Source organism: Equus przewalskii, chromosome 12, assembly GCF_037783145.1.
Source record: "Equus przewalskii isolate Varuska chromosome 12, EquPr2, whole genome shotgun sequence".
Lineage (NCBI taxonomy): Eukaryota > Metazoa > Chordata > Mammalia > Perissodactyla > Equidae > Equus > Equus przewalskii.
This window is the reverse complement of record NC_091842.1, coordinates 27,674,102-27,694,828: the sequence shown is the minus strand read 5'-3', so window position 1 is coordinate 27,694,828 and position 20,727 is coordinate 27,674,102. Positions and strand designations below refer to the sequence as shown.

The following is a 20,727-nucleotide window of genomic DNA, read 5'->3' as shown; positions in this document are numbered from 1 at the left end:
GTGTGTTTGGGTGTGGTGTGGCTGGGAACCATGCCAGACCCTGGGAGCTTCCTGGAAATGACAATTCTCATAGGAAAGGAATGAAAAGAAGCTCTTTTCTATTTAAAATCTCTGTGGAGAGAGGAGGGGGCTTGCGGCCCTGACTTGGTTCTCTCATAACACATCCGTGGGTTTTTGGGTCCTTGCGTGTTGGCTGGCATGCTTTCTCACCCCTCAGACCCATCTCTACTGATTTCATTTTTAATGAGCTGTGCATTTAAAAGGGGAATTGAGCTTTTCAGGGAAAAATGCTTATTGAGAAGATATAAAACAGAGAAATAGCCAGTTAGATGTTGTCTTGCTTACTTGACTTTTTGAAAACCTCCCCCACTTTGATGAAATGTGGTTACAGGGCCTCTCTCAGGGGGACTGCTTTAGTTGGATGTGAAATGCCGTTTTCTTTTAGCTTGGTCGTCCAGAGTGAGCAGAAAGCGGGCCCTCCTGTTCTCCCAGGCGTCAGATGAGGGCCAGTTTAGAAGGTGAGCAGGACGGGCTGGAACCTGCTGAATGGTGATCTCTGCCCAGGTCCCGATGGGGGCAGACCTGTGTTGTCCGATGACAGAAAGGAACGCAAAGCAGGCAGCCACCAGCCAGCTCACGAGCCCGTGCCAGGCACGTGCCACCCTGTCTCCCAGGGTTGGCAGGCTTGGGCACCACACCGCTCGACCCCACTCCTTGATGGCAGTGCCGGTCATGGTCACCTCCGCTGCTTCTGTGACTGTTACCTGGTCCAGCCCGTTGCCAGGGCAGGCTCAATTTGGGAAGGCCCGAGTCTCTTCATGGTTACTCAGCCCCCCTCGCCCAACTACGCTCGAAGCTGCTCCTTGGCAGTTTTCTTTACCCCCTCCACTAAAAGATTTTAAGTTCTCACTCGAGAGAGGATGGCAGGAGGTGGTGAATACGCTGGCTCAGCCATTAGCATAGAGCCTGCCACTCTGTAGGCGCCACCCCAGATGTGTGTGGAATGACGGACAGTGGATGGATGGATGGATCAGTGGTAGGTGAGGTGGTTTTATCCACCTAGAGTAGTTAAGAAAAGCAGGAGAAGTGTTTTGTTCTAAACCAGATCGAGCCATTCCTGCCTCCCTGGATGAAACTGCAGCTGCACTTGGCAGGCTGCCCCGGGCAGATCGCTCAGCCCCTTCAGAATCTGGATTCCTAGTGTGATGCTGACCATGGCTCTGTGGGAACATCTTGTAACCTGGGTGGGACAGGGGCCGGTGTGGGTACGAGCACGGGCTCCGGAGCTCACAGCTGTGCTCTGCACTTAGCAGCTGTGGTCCTTGAGCAAGTTCCCGAAGCTTTCTGAGCTTCAAGGGCCTCATCTGCAAAACAGGAGCGTGTGGGTTTCCTATTGCGGCCTTAACACATTGCCACGAACTTAGCAGTTTAAAACAACACCCACTTATTATCTCCGTTTGGGAGGCCAGCAGTGGGTCTTGGTTGCGCTGGTTTCTCTGCTCTGGGTTTCACAAGGCCAAAAGCAAAGTGCTGACTGGCTGGGCTCTTAGGGGAGACACTGGGAAGAATCCACTTTTCAACCTCATTCGGGGTGTGGGCGGACTTCAGTTCCATGCAGTTGGAGGACAGAGGTCCTGTTTCCTTGCTGGCTGTTGGCTGGGGGTTGTTCTCAGCTTCTAGAATCCACCTGTATTTCCTGGCTCTCGGCCCCTTCCATCTTGAAAGCCAGCAACGGTTTGCATCCTCCTCATGCTTTGAATCTCTCGATCTCCCCTTCCAGTTCTTCTTTCCTTTCCGCTACTTGTCTCTGGCACCAGCCTGAGAAATTTCTGCTCTTTAGGGCTCAAGTGATTAGACTGGGCCCCCTGGATAATCTGGGATTATCTCCCTAAGGTCCACAACCTTAATTATATCTGCAAGGTCCCTTCACAGCAGCACCTCGATTAGCCTTTGGCCAACCAGGGCTGGGAATCCTGGGGAACAGCTCCAGAACTGTGTCGACCCTAGGGGGTTAGAAATGCACCTCCCCCAGAGCTGTTGTGAAGACTGAATGAGATGAGTTGTGTAAAGCACAGAGATGATCCCTGGCACAGTGTGAGGGCTCCATGCCCAAGAGCTGCCAGGGAGCAGAGCAGAGGCATGAGGCTCCCAGCAGCACCGATGTTCTGCAGTGCCAGCCAAGAGCACCCAGCCAGGGCCAGGGGCATCGGCTCCCCGGGGTCCCACAGACAGGAGCTGACCTGGCCCCCTTGGCCCAGCCCACCTGTCGACTTGGCCTTCCCCAGGGCCTGGGTTACCTTGGGAACGTGATCCCTTCTCCTGGGCCAGTTCTTGCATTCTGATTTCTTTTCCCCTAGGTCTTTACCACTCAAAGCTGCGGTCTAGGTTTGGTCTAGCCTGACTTTTTGGTCAGACTTTTCTTGTTTGGGTACTTCTCCTATCAGATTGTGGAGCAGGAGAGGAAAGACCTGGTGTCAGAGTGTAGAAATGGCTCCTTGAGAAGCTGGGTATGGGCACCAAGCATCAGGAGCACTTTCGAAGGGAGCCGTCATTTGGTCTTTGTTACCAGCACCCAAAGCAGGGAACAGTGACCACAACTTCTGGTGGCTCGAGGACTCATCTGGAAGGGACGTATTTTAGCCTTCCAGTTTCCACTTGTACTTGCCTTAAAGCAAGAAGGCCGGTCGCTGCTGGGTTGTTTCATTCCTTGACCCCACCGAGTGTTGAAGCTCATAGAAGTGTCACTTGCTTCTGCTCCCACGTGGGGGCCCAGAGTGGAGGGCTGCACCCGCGTCACCTCATTCAGTCCTCACTTACCCTGGAGCCGCTGTCACCGTACTCCCCTCCTGCAGAGGAGGAAGCTGGGCCCCAGGTTGCTGAAGCAGCTCGCCCTCCAGAAGATCCGTGGTACAGCTGCACTTGAACCCAGGCCACTTTCCGCACTGGGCCAGCTGCTAACCTCTCTCCTCTCTTTCAGGCCCTGAAGCGCCAGAGCTCGTTGGGCCTTTCCTTCTTCAACACCATCTTGGCCCATGGGGACCTGCGCAACAACAGGCTCAACCAGCTCTCCGTCAACCTGTGGCACCTGGCCCAGAGGCATGGCTGTGCGGACACCAGGACCATGGTGAGGTGCTCAGAGGGCCCCTCACCAAGCCCACGAAGCACGGGGGTCCTGCCAGCAACACAAGCCCACTTGTTGCATTGATGCTCAAAACAGCATCAGGGCCTGGACATCAGAGGCCCAACTGTCCCTTCTAGAAAGGCACCAGGCCCAGGATTTCTGTAGGGTCACTTCCTTGCACTACAAAGTATAGTATTAAAATTATAGTATTCCCTCTGAATAAAAGCCACACATGTAAAAACTCGGTCATTCCTGGGCACACCCAAATCTGATTTTAAGGGCAAGTTGTAATCAAAGAAGTTTGATTTAAAGACTGCTGGTTTCTTCCCCTCTTATCCTTCAAAAGACTTCACCTGTTCTCTGCTTAAAAGAAAGCACGAGCTCACACTATGGCTGAGTGTTGGAGCCTTGGGCTCCCAGGATAGAGACTATGAACCAGAAGGGAGAGATGGATCTTTCTTTTTCCTCCTAGGTGAAGACTCTGGAATACATCAAGAAGCGAAGCAGACAGCCAGATATGGGTCATCTGACTGAGCTGGCCCTCAGGCTCCCTCTGCAAACGAGGACCTGACCCCAGGCCCATGACCAAGGCCAGCGCCTCGGGGCTCTGGTGCCAACTCCAGAAAGACCTGCTTTGAGTTTTTGTTTTTATTTTATTTTTACACACATACAAATTGGTTTAAGCTTTGGCCTGTACCCAGATTATTCTAACGGTGAAGAAGTGGGAATTGTCAGGGCATGAAAATCCAGTCTTGTTCACCCAGCAGCAGCGTCTTAGTGATTGTTTGCACAAATGGCCTTCACCTGGGCCTTTAACAAGAAAGAGAAGAATGCAAGGCACACTTCTTTTCTGGAAGGTGTCTGTTTTGTTATTGGAAAAAGAACCTCAAAAAGCAGTCCACTTTTAAGGAGCCACTGTTCTCTCTCCCCATTCTGAGGGCCTCAAGTCCGGAACTGAATGTTGCCTGAGCCGCCTTGAGGATTTATAAAAGGCAGATGGCTCAAGTCACTCCTTTTGCTACCAGAAGCAGCTCTTGACTGGACTTAGATGTTGGTGGGTTGAAGGAGAAAGCAAGGTCGAGTGTCAGATCGTGAGTCCCTGTGAACAGACCTCCTGAAGGCACATTTTGTGCCGGACTGTTCAGTAATGCCTTCTGACTCTCTCCATCCAGGGGAGAACATGTCTAAACATATCGCCCGGTTTGCTTTGCACCATAATTCTAAACCGCGTGTGACTGTCTACTTTCTTACCACCAGTCTGGTGGGGCCTGGAATCAGACTCTTGTTACCGCTGACGGGCTTCCACTGAATCAGTGAGAGCGTTAATACTGACCGGTGGCGACTGACAGCCTGGAGCCCCTTGCTCAGGAAAATGCCTCCAAATTGTGGATAAAAATGCCCCCAAACTCTTGTACCTTCAGAAGGCAGACCCTGGACATGGATTACATTTCCTCCTTACCGTGAGATGCACCATTCCAGTTCACGTAATCTCAGTAAAAGTGGCGAAAATAATTTTTAAAAATAAAGCTATATAAACTCACGTTCTAACTGAATAGTTTAGGACCAAGAATATGCTATGGATTTTCTGGCCACCTTAATAGGGGGCTCCCTCCCCCCAGGGTTCTGTTGAGCAAATGCCTCCGTTAACGAACAGCAGGTACTCAGAACGCCCCTCCCTCCCCTTTACTGAACAGCACGCACAGAAATGCAGAAGGCTTGGTAGCATTGCTCAAATACTCCTAAGTGGCCTTTATGTCACAAAATTATTTCCATTAAAATTAGTTCATATACCACTTTTCCTGTGTGTTACTATTTAACTGAAAAGCAATGGGCAAATTCACAAGTTACGTGCTTCTACTTTGAGGCTGTACACGTCAGATGGCATTAGTTCCCAAGCCTGCGTTGAGTGACTCCTTAATGCTCTTACATGAACCTGAACTTGGCCCTTCACATTCAGCCAGGTAAACGTTACACCGGAGGAGCTCACCCGCTTCGGCCCACCCGCTCCTTCTGGAGATCCTAGGGGACAGTCGGTTTCCCGGCCTTTTCCAGCTTCTGGAGGCCACCTGCGTTCCTTGGCTTGTGACACTGCTTCCTCCATCTTCAAAACCAGGAGCAGCCTGCCCAGTCTTTCTTACACGCCTGACTCTTCTGTCTCCCTCTGCTACGCCCAAGGACTCTTGTGGTCAGACTGGGCCCACCAGATAATCCAGGGTCATCTTAAGGTAAGCTGATTGGCAACCTTAAATCCGTCTGCTCCATGAAGTCCCCTTTGTCTTGTACCCTAACGTAGCCCCAGGCTCTGGTGACTAGGACGGGGACCTCTTTAGGGAGGGGTAGCCATTATTCTGCTGATCACAAACCTGAACAGTTCTAAGTTCGTAGAGCGGAATACGCAGTTTCTTTTCCGGGAGAACTGTCTATTCGGCAAATATTTTTACAGGCCGGTCTGGTTGTGGAAAGGCGGCCGCAGGGCAGGGCCTCGTGGGCTCAGGCAGACACAGCAGGAATGACCCCAAGGGATAAAGGGGTGAGGAGACATGAGGTTCCGGGGGCGGCCGGATAAGGGAAGGCCCCTGCCATCGGAGGGTCGGCGAGACATCCCCAAGGGAGGAGGAACAAGAAGTTCAAGAACAGGGCTGCTAAGCATTCAACTAAGCCCCTGCCCCTCTCTCCCCGACTCGGTCAACGTCCCCAAACCGTCCTGGTGCAGGAGAGGGCTGTGTCCTGCATGGAGTCAAGACCTGAAGAGAGTGGGAGATCACACCACGCAGACCTGCGGACGGCTTGAGGAGGGCCCCGGGCGTGGAAGAGGGGCCCGTGGCGCAGCCAGTGCTGTTTCCTTTACACAGGACAGTGGCCCAGCTACCAGCTCAGAGCAAATCCCCCAGGCCCGCAGACTGCGCGGACCGCGCACCTGAGCGGCAGCGCTGTGCCCCAAGAGCCGCAGAGGCGAGGTTCCGGCCCTTCTGAGGGCGCCTGGCACCTTGCCGTGCTGGCTGTCCAGCCTCCTCTGGTTAGACTCTGCTTCAGGAACAGACTTGACTGAACCTTCCCCTGGGCAAGAGGGACCCTTCGGCCAGCGTGATACACTGAGTTCGAAAGTCAACCCTCCTACACGGAGACATTGACATACTGAGTGGCGAGGGGGAAGACTGAGCGTCACACACTGAGAGCTCTCTGCCCGGACAAGACTGGACGACCGATCGCCGCTCCCCAGAATCGCCCAGATGACTGTGCACCATCCCTCCCGCCAAGCCCGGCAGGCCTCCCGGCAAGATCTGGAGTGGGAGAGCAGAGGCCTCTTCCAGTCTGTGTCTCAAGGGTGAATCCATGGAAGGCCAAGTTCACGTTCTGCGGGAAGAGGCCCACCTGAGTCCTGGCTACCGCAGATTGGTAGACTCTTGATCTGACCAAGCTGTTGGCCAAGACCCAGGCAGGCCTGCCTCCCCCTGCCCAGGGGACAGTACTGGACCCCATGTTCGCCTCCCCACCTCTGCCCCTCACCCACCCTTCCTGACCAGCCTGAAAAGAATCTCCCTCCACATGCCAGGGGCTGGCTCAGGAATGGGCACATGACCCAGGGCTGGGCAATGAGGTATGACCAAAGGTCTCTCGAGGGGCTTCTGGAAGTTTCCTTGAGCCTCAGGCTTTTCTTCTTCCTCTGGAATGTTCCAGTGTCTTCACAGGCTGTCTGGAATTGCTAGTCGTCCTCCCTCTAGCCTGATGAAGCCAACACAGAGAATGAGAGAGCAGAGGGAAAGCATCTTCTTGACGAGCTGCTGACTCCAGCCCCTGTATCAGGACTTCCCGCCACGTGGCCATGGAGGCCTGCCCGAGATGGGATATTTGCTGGTGTTCAGACCAGGTGATGGGAGAATGTCCCAATCAGAACCTGTATTTGAGCAAAGTGCAAGGTGAATGGAGCGAAGGCGGTCACGTGTCACTCAGGCCATTGTACCTGTACCTCTGTGAGGCTGGCTGCAGAGCCTGAGCTTAGAAACACTGTCCCCACAGCCGAGGAGGCCACTTCCTGTGTCATCCCCACGTGTCTGTGCCTCCTGCCACTGGACCTCCCCTGCAGGCGTCACCTGGGATTCTCTTCCTCATGACTGAAACTTAACGCCTCCCTGGGAATTTGCCACGGGTTCACGTGGAGGACGGACTGCTCTCTGAACGCCTCGTCCTGAGTCCAGCGAAAGCAAGAAGACTAAATGCAAGCTCAGCCCTGGGGATGGACAGCAGGCAGCCAGAAAAGGCGGGACTGGTCCAGAAACACATTTCCCAGCAGCAGAGGAAGCGTGGCCACATCTGCTTGTGGCAGTTCTCTAGCCTCTGCCTGAAGCTGCTCCAAGACAGGAAGGGAGATGAGCTTGCTGCTCCCCTTGACCATTAACTCCACTTCCGCTCTCAGATTAGACAGGTAATAAAGTTGTTTCATCAATCAAAAGACATTTTAATCCCCAGTGGGTGCAATTCCCTAGAGGGGACATTCATGGTGAAGAGTGACGTAGGGCTTGGGGTACAAAGCACAACAGCTGGTGCGCACTGGCTGGGTGCCCCCAGACAATTTTATTACTTTATCCCTGAACCTCAGTTTCCTCATCTATAAGATGGGGAGAATAATAGCACCTATTTCATAATCGTGAGGATTAAATACATTAATGCAAGGGACACACTTGAGTATGTGCCTGGCACACACGGGGTCCTTCACAGGTGTTAGCTATCATTATTTATACACGCCGACGTTTCCCAGCCAGGACGGGAGGCTCACCCAGAGAACAGCAGGGTGAAGCCACTCCCACGTTCTCCCGGCTCCTGCAACCTCAGCTGCCCGCCCCGGTCCGTCCACACCCGTCACAGACGTGTCCTCAGTCTGTGCAGGAGTTCGGTTCCAGACAACCACCAGATGGCTTGCAGCTGCATAAACTGAGTAATAAAAGCAACTCTGGCTGTTTCGGGGGACAAGACAGGAGAGTTTAATCTTCAAACTTGACGGACTTGGAAGCGTTCCTGTCGATGTAGAAGGCTTTGTGCGGGGCAGCGAAGCCGAGGCCGGCCCCCCGGCTGTGCTTCCAGCTCAGGGCCCGCTCGTAGTCCCGCTGCAGGCCCCGCTGCAGGGCGTCGGCCGCCTTCTTGCTGAGGGCCATGCTGGGCCTCCCCGTCAGGTTAGAGGGGCGGCTCAACGAAGGCGACAGATTTTTAAAGCCACCCATAAGCTTGAGGAATTTCACTTTCTGTTCCTCGTTTTCAAAACCAGCAGTATCCCACTGGCCAAACTGAGTCCCCTGTGTGAAGAGAAAGAAGATGCTTAGCTCAGTTACTTGCCCACAGTCTCACACTAGAAAGTGGCAGAGCCAGAACTGATGTCGGGTCTTCCGATCCGAACCAACTGTCCTCTTCTGTGTTCCACTGCGAAGGCTAAGACACAGCAGGAAGGCAGCCCTCCTGTCATCTGGATGCTTCTCTCCCAAACCCGATCCATTACCAAGTGCTGCTGGCTGTGCCGAGTGGATCGTGAAGCCCTTCCCTTCTCTCTCCTCTGCCACCAGCCCAGGCCGCTGGCCTAAGAACAGAGCCTTCCACCTGGCTCCCCCTTCCCCTGTATCAGTGCCCTCCGGCAGCTCCCACTGCATGGAGAGCCCAGGGCAGGCTCCCCACCGTGGCACTGCGGCTGGCCCGGCACGGCCCTCTCTCAGCCCGACGTCATGGGCCTCGTGCTGCACCCTCGCCTGTCCACCTCGTCCGGCCTGGTTCGGAAACTCCCCATTCCAACTGGACCTTGAAGCCAGTCCTGAGAGAGGCCCACCCCCTCACCTCTGCCTCCTACCCTTCCTGGGCACAGCAGCCTTCTGAGGGTGCCACCCACCGCTGCAAAGAGCTTGTGGCCGTCACATGCCCTTGGCCACTAACGTGCAGGACACCCCAGCTGTCCAGAGCCGGAGACAAAGGTTCAGCCTGCTGATCCCCCCGGCCAGCCCTCCGCCAGGAGGGAGGAAATTAGCTGAGGACAAGCTCTGCAGCGGGCTCCAGAGCCTGGACTAACTTGGTCTGCCACCCTGCGAGGCTGGGGGAGGGGTCAGGATGCCGAGCGCGCCACCTCGCAGAGCCCTCGCGTCTAACTTACCGTCCACTTCCCAGTTTCAGAAGCTTCCGTTTTGCCCGACTCACGATCGATCTCTTCTTGCAAGGCCTTTCGCCTCACCTGAGCAAGGAGAGGAAAGAGGGAAATGAGACACCGAAGTTTTCCTTTGAGCTTAAAACCCAAGGACGGCGATGGGGCGGGAGGCCTGGAGTGACAGGAGAGCAGCTTCACTCTGCTGCAAACGGGGGGAGGCATTTGTCAAAAGCATCATCTCAGCATCCCGAGGGCTGCAACCCCTTGACCTAAAACGGGCCGGCCTCCTTTACCCCCGCTGAGCTGTTCCTTAAGAACGAACTTTCCCAGGGCCAACCTACAGAAACAGGAACCAGTTTAAGAGACAAAGCTTCTCTGGGATCAAAGAACTGCAATTCGGGGAGCAGAGAGCCAGGCAGAAACCCAAACAGTGTCCCGATTCCAGGAGGGCAGCCCGGCTTTTCATGGGGAAAGGGGAGGCTGAGCTGAGCTGTATCAAGGAGAAGTGCACTGGTACTGGATGAGGCAGGCTGGGTTTGACTTCACTGACGAGTTAGCGATTCGGTCACCAGCAAAGGCCAGCTCCATCAGTCCTTACAGACAGCATACTCTGGTCCTCACTCACTGACTGGCACGTGGGCGGTTTGGTCCAGTTTGGAAGATAGAGAAAACAAGACACGCAAGGCAATTCCTCTGAAGCGGCTGCTCCGCTCTATTTTAATATGGCTCCACTCATGTCATCTTTCCTGTTGCAAACTGAAGCTTATCCACCTTCAGCATTAGAACCTCTTTTGTTTTTAACAGCCATTTGGGGTAGAAACTTTCTCCAAACCCCCTACTTGAGCCCTGCCTTCCTGCACAGAGCATGGCAGTTAACTTTAGCAACGACGGCACCGTTTTCTAGAAAGGACACAGGTGGCGGAGTCCGGCACAGGCTGGACTGACTCCTAGCACTGCTGGTAACTAGTTGTGTGGCCTTAGGTAAGTCACCTAACCTTTCTGTACCTTGGTTTACTTATGTGCAGACAGACAGAAATGCCAGCTACCTTGAGGATAAATGGGAGACAGAGATGTGATACTGTGAGTCCTGATGAGAAAGAAACATTTGATCGTCGTCCCTGTTCCTGGCAGGGCTCCTAAAACCCTTGGTAGAGCGGTAATGGCCTCTTCTGTTATGAGGTGCCTTTGGGACGGCACCTAAGGACGGGGCCTGGTTGCCAGGAGAACCAACCATGTGATTAGAGGGCTGGAAAGTGAATTCAATCGCCAGTGGCCGATGAGTGAACCAATCATGCCTGTGTAATGAAGCCTCTGTAAACACCTGAAAGGGCTGGTGACCACGGGGAGGTGCCGGGGGAGGGCATGGAAGCTCCACACCCGTTCCCCATACCTTGCCCTATGCATCTGGCTGTTCCGGAATTGTATCTTTTCATAAAAAGCCAGTAATCTAGTAAGTAAAATGTTTCTCTGAGTTCTATGAACCGCTCTAGCAAATTCATCGAACCCAAGGAGGGGTCTTGGAAGCTCCCATCCACAGCCGGTCGGTCAGAAGCACAGGTGACGGCCTGGCTGCGGCTGGCATCCGAAGTGAGGGGCAAGACAGGGGGACAGTCTGGTGGGACTCGAGCCCTGAACCTGTGGGATCTGAGGCCATCTCCAGGCAGAGTGTCGGAATCGGGTTGAACTGTAGGACACCCAGGTGGTGCTGGAGAACTCGTGGTGTGGGAACGCCCTGCCCCACATTAAATCGTTGGGGGCAGAATGTGAGAACCTAACAATGGGGGCTGGCCCCGTGGCCAAGTGGTTGGGTTCTCGCGCTCTGCTTCAGCGGCCCAGGGTTTTGCTGGTTCGAGACCTGGGTGCCGACATGGCACTGCTCATCAGGCCATGTTGAGGCGGCATCCCACATGCCACAACTGGAAGGACCCACCGCTTAAAAATATACACAACTATGTACCAGGGGGCTTTGGGGAGAAAAAGGAAAAATAAAATCTTAGGGGGGGAAAAAAAAAGAACCTAACGATGGCACACAGGAGGCACATGTGATACACTGCTGCTGGGATGGCTCAAGGCCACCAACAGCCCACCAATGACCCTGCTGTCTGATAGAAAGGCTTCCAGGGCCTTACCCTCCCTCCTCAGGGTTAAGGTGTAACCTTGGCTGCTTCCATTTGTGGCCCTTCCTCCCCCCTTCCAATGTGCCACAGGTTGCGAAACAAGGCAACCTCTTACATAGTTCAGAACTACATGGAACACATCAAAGCGACAACGTTACAGGGATGGGAGAAAACGGGGGCATCTTCCAGCGGCCTCATGCTCCAGACGCGCGTTTACCGAGCTGGGAGGCAGATCAGCAGTTAAAGGGACAAGTCAGAAGAGCAGTGTCCGCAGCGTGACAGCACACTGCTTCCGAATCCCATGTACGCACAGTTACAAAGGAATAATCTGGAACAAAGGGTTAACAGTGACTGTCATCAGGTCAGAGGCTTTCAGGTTGCTTGACATTTTCCCCCCAATTTTTTAACATAATGAACGTTTAGTTCTTATGGGAAAAATAAAGGGAGAGAGGGGACAGAAAGCCTCACTTACACCGAGGTAACCTGTCACCCAGAAAGGTTAGACTTCTTAAAAACTGCAAAGTATTCAAAGGGCACAACAGGTACGCAGCAAGAACTGCTGGTGGGCCCTGCCCACAGCGACTGCACGGGCCTGCCGGCTCTCAGGGGGCCGGCGTCGCTGTGTCCTGAGTGGCTGAGGATCCCCGGGGGAGGAGTGAGGGGAGGGGCCTGGGCCTGGACAAGTCAGGGCCCCACCCGTCCTTTCTGCGCGGCCACCGGGCCGTGACTGCAGCGCTGGCCTGGACGAGCCGCACGACTTCAAACCTCGGAAGGCTGGGGAGCTCCTGTTTCTGGGGGCCTGTGCTTTGCACCAGGCGCTGGACTGGGCTCTGTCAGCGTCATCCTATCGACCCTCTCGGCCCCACTACGATGCCCCTCGTCCAGGGAGAGGCCCCCAGTGCCCCAAAGGCGTTAGGTTTGAACTTCCCCGGAATCTTGCAGGCCTCTCTCCTCATACTCAGCTCCCTTCTAGTCCTCACTCGAGTTCCCCTTCCCTCCTGGAGTAGAAGGGCCATGGGACACCCCGTGGCTTCTCTCCAGGAATCCCTTGCTGACAAAGCCTGAGGACGCAGGCAGGGGAACGGCTGCCACTTGGCAGGCACAGGTGTGAGGCAGGCGCCTGCTCACTGCCTCAAACACACGGCCTCGTCCGGTCTTCACAGCCACCGATGTGAGGGTCAGTGAGGTTAGTGACTGCCCGAGGTCCCCTTGTCAGGAATGGTCCAAGGCCAAGCCTGTGCACTTACTATCAGGTCCTGGGGTCCAGGATCATAAAAATACCCCAATTCTACAAAGGCCAGCTCCCACACAGGACACATTTGCCAGGCGATCTGGGCATGACAGAAGCAGAAGCTGGTCCAGAAATTCTCTAAATGCTCCTGAATCGAGGCCGGGAGGTGGGAACACGTGGGCCTGGCTGAGCATGTGTTCCCTGCCCTGGTTGTGGGTCCCTGGAGGTGCTGCCTTCTGCCCACGTAGCGGTTACAAGGAGGAGAGCCTCAGCCTGGGATTCTGAGCGTCCAGACGGCCCCTCGGCCAAAACCATGGCAGTAAAGGCGTCTCCCGGCATGAATGGGGCGGCCAGGAGTTCCCTCCACTGGAGGTGCGCCAGAGGCTGGCCTGGTGGCCTGTGCAGTCCCTGACGCCTCTGGAACCAGGGTCTTGTGGCCTGGTAGAAGGTGAGTGTGTCTCGGGTGGCAAGACGCATGAGGGTGGGTGAGGAGGAGCTGGGCCGTACCTGATCTATGTGTGCCTCATCCATGTTGCCTTTCTTCTCTAACACCACCTCTAAGTCTGTGTCGGGCTCCTGCACGAGAGGGCAAAGGAGTAAGTCCAGCACACAATGGCCTCTGCCCCCGCAGCCCCGTCGGGGGAGAGCATGACAGTCCAGAAAGACCCAAGATGGCAGCACCACCCCAACCCGGCCACCTACATAACCGCTGACATCCTTTCCCTTCCACGAGTCTCCCACCACACTGTGGCACTGATTTATTTGACAGATGAAAAAACTAAGGCTCAGAGAGGTGACGTGACGATCATGAAGTCACCCCCATGGCTCAGGGACACTAACAGGTCTCCTGACTCAGGCTAGTGCACCCTTCCTGCCACACATATCGCCTGACCTCTGAGGGTGACAATAAACCAGTAGCAGAGAGGTCAAGGGCCCCTCTGACATTGGGGGAGGCAGGGCTGGCAGACAGGAAACGCAGAGTGGGGTTCAGGGCCCTGGTCAGGGGGGTCCTGCCAGTGAACCGAGCCCCCGAAACCACTTAATTCTCTCCTCCACATCACCACCCCCACACCCACCCCCGTCCTGGATGTGGTCTCTCTCCTGCCTGGACAACCATGACGGTCTCTAACTCCTGCTTCCCCATCTCCCCAGCCCTGGTCCATGCCACACAGCAGCTCTGGGCTTCAAAAACTCAACTGAACCCCTCAAACCCTCCAGGGGCTCCTGTCTTGTTTACATGAAAATCCAGACTCCCATGCCCTGATGGTTCTGTCACTTGGCCCCTGCTCACACGAGGGACTCAGTGCTCCTCCCGGGGCCTCCGCACCTGCCGTTCCGTCTGCACGATGGCCAAGGCCCTACACAGGGCTCAGCTCTCACGTGGCACCCTCGCTGGCCCCGCCTGGCCGCACCTACACGGGCCACTCTCTCCCTGGCTGCAGCCCGTGTGGGACCTTGTCTGGGATGGTGAGCCCTCTGGCCAGCCACTCTCCCCGGGTCCTTTGCTAACGGCCACGTTTCCCGCATCTCTACGTTAGGTGTGCCCCGTCTGGCTCCCTGGGTCACCTGTGACAATCCCTAGATGGCTCTCACACCCCGCTCCAGACCCTGCAGATGCGTGCGTTTCCCAACTCAGTGCGCTGCTCTGGGAGGCAGAGACCCCATCACGGGAGACGTCAGGCGGAGGGGACTGACCGCCGTCCACGGGGCTCTGGGAGAAGGGATTCCAGATTCTGATGGGGGCTGGGCTCCAAGGCCCCAGGGCTCTGCATAGAGGAGGAGACTGGTGAAGCCAAGTCTGACGGACTAGGGCGAAGCTGGGACAAACCCGGGAACCAGCACTACTTTTTGTAGGCCCTGACATGGAGGCCAACTATGCCTCCCTGACCCAGTCTGGCCTGAGCTGAGCACAGACCAGATGCCTTCCTGGTGACCTAGCTCCAGGGGGCTCACCCTTCAGTCGAGGTTAACTGGGCCCCTCCTCTGTGCCAGGCCCAGCCCTCAGTAAGCGCTCAGTGCACACTAGCCATCACTCCTCCCAGGGGACCACAGGTCACCCAGCCGTGGGCGCAGAGTCAGGAAGAGAAGCGGGGCTTGCTCTGACATAAGACAGTCACCTCTGGGCTCGGATGACTACTGGCATCTAGGTGAGGTTACACAGGCGGCTCCCGAGAAGGGATAACCTCCAGTTCAGAAGCCAGACCGGATGTGAAGCCCAGCTCCACCTCTTACCAGATGGGCGACCTCACACAATGTATCGAACTCCCCTGAGCCTCGGTCTTCCTGTCTGCTAAACGGGGAGCAGCACAGCAGCTGTCCCTGCCAGCTGCGGGGAGGACTCAGCGGTTGATACGTGGGGAGCGTCACCCCAGCGCCAGGCACACAGTAAGCCTTCAAGAAACACCAAGCACCAGCTGCCCAGATGTGCTGGACATCTGCTCGGAGCAGGCTCACACCACCTCGCTCCCACCCGCACGTCCACGCGCACACCAAGGACAGGGACCGCAACCTGGGTGGGAAGGCCGGGGGCCTGCAAGACACAGTGCTCCAGCTCCTCTTCTCCCTTCCTGTGCCCATCGAGGGAGCCCAGGAGGGAGACAGCGGATCTGCCGTCTCACCAGGCCAGCGTCCAGTCCCTTGCTCCTCCTAACAGGACCCCGGTGTCCTCTCAGAAGCTGCCCTCCCCCAATCTCAGACGGAGGGGGCTCAGGTGGGACCGACACCCTCAGCCCCTCCCTCCTGGCTTCCGATCAGGGCTTCTGGCTTGTGTGACCCAATCGAGGCCCAAGACAGCAGCCCTGGGACTCGTCCTATACTCGTTTTGGAGGGGCCACTGTGTCCCCTTTGCAGGTGGCTGAGCTACGAGCATGAAAGTAAAGTTGCGGGGACCATCCTGCCATTGGGGGGCGAGGGGAGGGCCTGTCTAGGACTACAACCAAGATAAAAAATACAAAGCCCAGAGCCGGAGGAAAGCTGCACAGGCACCTTCTGTGATCCAAATCTCTTCGATCCCTGAATCGTTTATACTGAGCTCAAAAATTAAGCCCAGATAGCTACGGACACCATGCCATCTCAAACTATTTGGTTCCTGAGTTTTCGATGGCAAATGGCAAGAAATCAGAAAGGGAGAGATTCATCTGAAAAACTCATCCCAATTTACTCAGATCCTGAGTGCAGGTAGTGAGAACTTGGGTAGAGTTTTGATAGCAAAGGATACCTACATTATTGAAGACACTGCATGAGCACCTGGATCCAGCCATACCTGAAGCTGGACAGCTCTTAACCTTTCCAGTTACATGTGTCAATAAATCCCCTTTTCTGGCTGAAGTCAGTTTAATGAGGGTTCTGGCAGCTAAAAAGTTGAGTGCCTGTGTGTGTGCACATGTACACACAGACACACTCTCCCAACTTCCACCCTTATTCTCCCAAAGCAGAGTCTACTTATGAAGGAAAGCCTACCTCCTCCCAAGATTCTCCTGCTACTCTGCTCTCTTTCCTCTTTTTCGTTTTCTTCCTCTTCAGAGCTGGCTCTTCAATGGCTGTCGGCTCTGCCTTTTTCTTGGACTTTATTTTCTTCTTCGCAGGGGCCTTGGAGTCATCTCCTATTGGGATGTATTCTGGAGCCTCAGTTTTGACTGGTTTCTTTTTCCTTCCTTTCCTAGGGCTGCTCTTTATGGCCCTGGAGAGCTTGGGGTGCCCTAGACGGGTGTCTTCCTCGTGGTGGATTTTCTTTTTCTTCTTCATCTTCACGGTGTGTTCCGTGGGGCTCCCCTGCTTCTGTTTCTGCCCCGAGGCTGGCCGCTCCTCACCATCCTTCCCCACTGAGCAGGCGTACAGGGTGTCCCCAGCCCCAGAGAACCAATGGTCCTGAGCTGAGACGGCTGTGGCCTCTGGGGCCTTTTTGTCCTTCTTGTGCTTTTTGAGCTTCTTGCCAACTCTGGCTACCTCTTCGCCCTGTGTGGGGTCTGAGGAGGTCCTCACCCTCGAGCTAGGGGACATGGCCAGAGGCCACGAGGACTTCTTCCTCTTCTTCTTCTTCTCCCCATTGACGAACTCGGACGGAGCCAGAGCCTGCTTGCGGGGGCTGGGCGACATTTCTGCGCGTCTGGCACGCGGCCTGGTCTCAGGTTCCGGGTGCTCCTCACAGGGGGTGCCAGCGCCCTTCTTCTTCTTCTTTTTCTTCACTAGAGGCATCTCGGGTGCCTGCCCTTGGACCACATTCTTTGAGGGGAATGTGGCTCTCGTGGGACAACCTTCAGTGAAACAAGAGTCACTGTTTAAAACTGAGTATTGAGTCTCTGGTTCTTTGATTACCTTCTTCTTCTTCTTTTTCTCTGGGAGCCCAAGGCCCAGGTCTCCTTTGTGGGTCTTGGTGATCATTCCTGAAAGAGGAAATGGTACAAGTCATCCCCACACCAAGCCGCCGCGGGTACAATTCAACTAGGTATTGCCAAAAGCCAGGTTTCTTTGAACAGACGGTCTGAAATGTTAGGGGGTGGGAAAGTGGGCATGATTCCCTTGGAGCAAAGGGAAATAGGATGGAAGAGGTAGAATGGAGTTTACAGTCAGACAGCCCCAGGTTCAGAGCCAAACTGCTCCCTCACCTGAAGCCAACCTATTCCGCCTGTGCCTTAACTTCCCCATCTGAAAATGGGGGGAAATAACACTTGGATAATCCATGGAAAGTGCTTGCTATGTCCTCTTCCTCAAATCACCAAGCCTCATCACTCCTTCAACAGACATTGACCGAAGGCCTACCCTGGGCCACCCACCAAGGGTACAACTGCTGTCACACCAAACACACCAGGTGCTGCCCTTGGGGGCTCATCTTTTACTGGACGAAGGGGACACAGGTCCTGAGGTCAGCCCTTCCCACCCATTCCCACCAGAGGCAATAACTGTGGCACACTCAGCCCGTGACCCTGGCTCATTTAAATAGCTCTTCTGCTTTGTGTCTGGAAATTAATGCCCTCCACCTGCACCCAGGTGACATACTCTCCCGACGACCTTCCCAGGTGGCCAGAGAACAGCAACTAGGACTGAAAACACCTGGGTGCAAATGGTGTCTCTGACACTCCTGCCACTAACACTGGCTTCTCTGGGCCTCAGTTTCCCCATCCATAGGAAAGACACTGAACGAGCTCAGAGGCTGCCCGGGGTGGGTGCTGAGGGCCACATCCAGCCTGCAAGCCTGTTTCACCGTCTTTAAACTTTCAAATAAATTGCCAACATTTAATGATTGGAGCGACAATACCTGGCTTGTGTTTTTTCCTTTGGAAAATGTCAGGGAGGCACCTGTGAGAAGGGGCTGGGGCCCTCAAGTACATTTCAGCTTCCAGCTACTTCCTTCTCTCCAGTCACCAGCCCAGGTGCCAATGCTCCCTGGAGGAAATGACATGGAGACACTCCAAGAAGCCACAGACAAACACAGAAGGTCTGGACAGTGGGAGGGAAAGGCCAGCAGCTTCTCCATCCTGTGCTTTCCTCAGCCTTGGAGCCCAGGTCACACTGGGCCTGGCTCAGTTCATTCACAACTTGCTCCAGGAGCAGGACAGTCAAGGGAACACTCATTCATTCACTCCTGCCTCGTTTTCTGCTCTACTCCCAGAGCCTAGTTCTGTGCCTGGCACATAGCAGGTGCTCAATGAAAACTCACTGGATGAAGGCAGGAATGCTAGGGATCCAGAGATGAACAAGACAAAACGCCTGCCATCAAGAAGCAGCAGGTAGGTGTGGGAGGGAAAGAGGCGTCAGGAGAGCTTCTCAAGAACAGAGTTGCTGATCCCTGAGACAAAGGAACTGAAGGCGGGAGGTTGGGGGCTGGAGTAGACGGCTCCTTTGAAGATGCCTCGAGATGGCCAAGTGGAGACATTCGTGGACAGGCGGATATATATGGGTCTGAGGCTCAGGGGTGACTGGGCTGACAGAAACTTAAGCATATGTGGGTGGTAATTAAGCCTTGCAGAGAAGGAGCCTGAGACACGGCCTTAGGGAAAGGGGTGGCAGAGAAAGAGGGGTGTGACCAGAGAAGGAGAAGCTGCAGACCTGGAGGGGGTGGAGCCAAGTGCCCCAGAACGGAGGGGCGGCCAAGAGACCCGAAAAGAACAAAGCAGCCAGGGGAGGCTGTGGTCAACTTACTCCCCTTCTCTCCGCATCTGCTCTTCCTCCTCGACCCCTCCTCCGCGCCCCAAAGGTGTTCACTCCTTCACGGAGGAGGGGAGAGGAGCCGGCCATTACAGCGTGTCTCCTGCAAGCGCGAACGCCTTCGCCAACAGCTTTTCTAAGTTTCCGCGGTAGCCTCGTGAGGATCGGTGTGAACACCCCATCCCAGAGCCTTGCAGACTGAGGCTTGGGGACTTTCACTCACTGGCCACGGGGACCCATGCCAGGGAGCGGTAAAACAGGGATCCGAACCCAGCGCGCGGGACTTCGGAGCCCGTGCTGTGCACAATGGCACCACCCCCCCCACGCCCACCGCAGGATCCCTAGCAAGAAGCAAGGGAGGCAGGAGGCGACATGGGCCCCTCCAAGGCGCCTCCGCGCCCAAGATTTCACGCAAACACAAGCAGAGGTTACGCGGGGGCCCGGGCCGGCGGCTCCAAGGCGGGAGAACTTCCCGGAGGCGGCGGCCTCAAGCGGGGGCGAGCGCGCCCCGGGGACTGCGGGGAGGATTCGGGGTGCAAGTCGCCCGCTCGCCCCCAATTCGCCACGCAAGTCCCCAGGCCCAACCCCCAGACCCACGCGGGCCCGCCAGCGTCGCGCCCTCCGCACTCACCCGTCGGCCAAACTTCCCCGCCTCCACGTGAGAGCGCGCTCCGCCGTGACCCGGAAGTCACTCTCGGGCCGCTGTGCCGCCCCCGGGAGTTCCGGCTCCTTCCGGGTCGCAGCCGTGCGGGGAGCGCGGTTGCCGTGGAAACCGCGGCCATGGCGGCGCCCCGGCGGATGGGCAGCCGCCTCTCCCAGCGCGAGGAGCGGGCCGGCTCGGCCGAGTCGTGGTTTACCAGCAGCGCGTCCTTGGCCCCCGTGGCCCCCGAGCCGCCCGTCTCGCCGGGGCCGGTGGCGGAGCCGCCCGGCAAGAACCTGTGGGAGCAGATCTGCGAGGGTAGGCAGCCCGGGCCAGCCGAGGGGGGCGGGACTCGGGCGGCCGGGCGGGGGCCGCGGGCCCGGGGCGCCTACTATGCGCCAGGCGGCTGACGTGCGGGGCTCCGGGCCGCCGCGCCGCACGGCCGCCGGGCCCCCCATTTTACGCGCGGGGAGGCTGGGGCTCCGGGACGCTCGCCCGAGGGTCCGCAGCGCGGCCTCCAGCCTTGATGCGTAGTCAGGTCAAAGGCAGGGGAAAGCGATTAAGGGGACCCGGTGGTGTGGACCAGTGATGCTCAAACCTGACGTAGTGAACAGAAGAGAATGGCCGCGGCGGAGGCGGGGAGCTTCTTCAAACGTAGGCTCGAGGCCCCGCCCACTGGGCGCCCAATCGGGTGCGGGGACTCTGCACTTTTAATAAGCACCCGAGTAAATCGGCTGTCGGTCATCTGCGGCCCCCACGTTGAGCAAGCATGGTCTAGGCAGACTTAGATTTTAATCCCTCTCCATTTCTTCCTTAAAAATCCCTAAGTGGAGTTTAGCCCGGCTTTTTCTGTGGCCCTACACATACATCGCGTTGGTCACGAGGCCCTACAATCGTCTGCATACGTTGGACGTGTTGTTTAACTTGCTACCCTCTCTGTAAGGTGAGCATAATAATGGCACCTATTTCGTGATATTAGGAGGATGCAGCGAAATGGTCACCGAAAGCGCTTAGCAAACCTCCCGATTAACAGCAAGAGCTTCACTGTGTGTTCGCTCTTGATAAGTACATAACGCTGGGTGTTTTTTCCTCCCTTAGGCTGTAAGCTCTTCAAGGTCAAGAACTCAGATTTTTCATTCTTGTGGCTACCGTGACTACCTGAGCTGTCTGAAACAGCGCTGACCAATAGAACTTTCAAATATGGTAGCCACTAGCCACATCTGGTTATTGAGCGCTTGAAATGTGGTTGGTACGGCTTTGGAACTGAATTTTTGGTTTTACTCAATTTTAATAAATTTAGATAGCTCCATGTGGCCAGTGGCTACTGTACGGAACAGTGCAGGTCAGTAAATGTTT

At 55.8% G+C, this 20,727-nt stretch overlaps 3 protein-coding genes across 29 annotated transcripts in view; 2 read left to right on the top strand and 1 right to left on the bottom strand.

The window, feature by feature from the left end:
* The window catches only part of VPS35L (VPS35 endosomal protein sorting factor like), a 112,146-nt gene extending 107,232 nt beyond the window's left edge, over positions 1–4,914 (top strand). The window contains exons 30-31 of the mRNA XM_070566569.1: positions 2,978–3,124; positions 3,594–4,914. Coding sequence (XP_070422670.1) covers positions 2,978–3,124; positions 3,594–3,692 — 246 coding nt within the window. The 3' untranslated portion in view covers positions 3,693–4,914. The remainder of the gene's footprint in view (positions 1–2,977; positions 3,125–3,593) is intronic.
* A 2,749-nt stretch (positions 4,915–7,663) lies between these two features.
* KNOP1 (lysine rich nucleolar protein 1) lies at positions 7,664–19,513 on the bottom strand. 4 transcript variants are annotated; one of them, XM_070566579.1, is made up of 5 exons: positions 19,363–19,513; positions 16,047–16,969; positions 13,095–13,163; positions 9,249–9,326; positions 7,664–8,409 (listed from the first exon to the last, which is right to left on the bottom strand). In XM_070566579.1, exons 1-5 carry the CDS (start codon positions 19,511–19,513, stop codon positions 8,101–8,103), a joined length of 1,530 nt encoding a protein of 509 aa, XP_070422680.1. In that variant the 3' UTR covers positions 7,664–8,100. The 4 variants fall into 4 exon arrangements, with proteins under 4 accessions (XP_070422680.1, XP_070422682.1, XP_070422681.1 ...); XM_070566581.1 differs by having other exon boundaries at positions 18,726–19,371; XM_070566580.1 differs by lacking the exon at positions 13,095–13,163.
* Positions 19,416–20,727, top strand: part of IQCK (IQ motif containing K) — a 118,173-nt gene continuing 116,861 nt past the window's right edge. For 20 of the 24 annotated variants that reach the window (XR_011524448.1, XR_011524446.1, XR_011524449.1 and 17 more), the window contains exon 1: positions 19,512–19,689. Coding sequence is in view for 19 of the 24 variants with exons in the window: in XM_070566616.1 (XP_070422717.1) it covers positions 19,512–19,689 (178 nt within the window). In the remaining 5 variants the exon portion in view is untranslated. Of the gene's footprint in view, positions 19,690–20,727 lie in introns of all 24 variants that reach the window. The other 4 variants (XM_070566606.1, XM_070566605.1, XM_070566604.1 and 1 more) reach the window with 2 other exon arrangements.

Coding starts and splice junctions, on each gene's coding strand:
- KNOP1 (XM_070566579.1), bottom strand. CDS start 19,513: ATGGCCGCGGTTTCCACGGCAACCGCGCTCCCCGCACGGCTGCGACCC. Junction 16,970..19,362: donor CGGGGAAGTTTGGCCGACGG/GTGAGTGCGGAG, acceptor TTCCTCTTTCAG/GAATGATCACCAAGACCCAC. Junction 9,327..13,094: donor ATGAGGCACACATAGATCAG/GTACGGCCCAGC, acceptor CTCCTTGCTCAG/GTGAGGCGAAAGGCCTTGCA.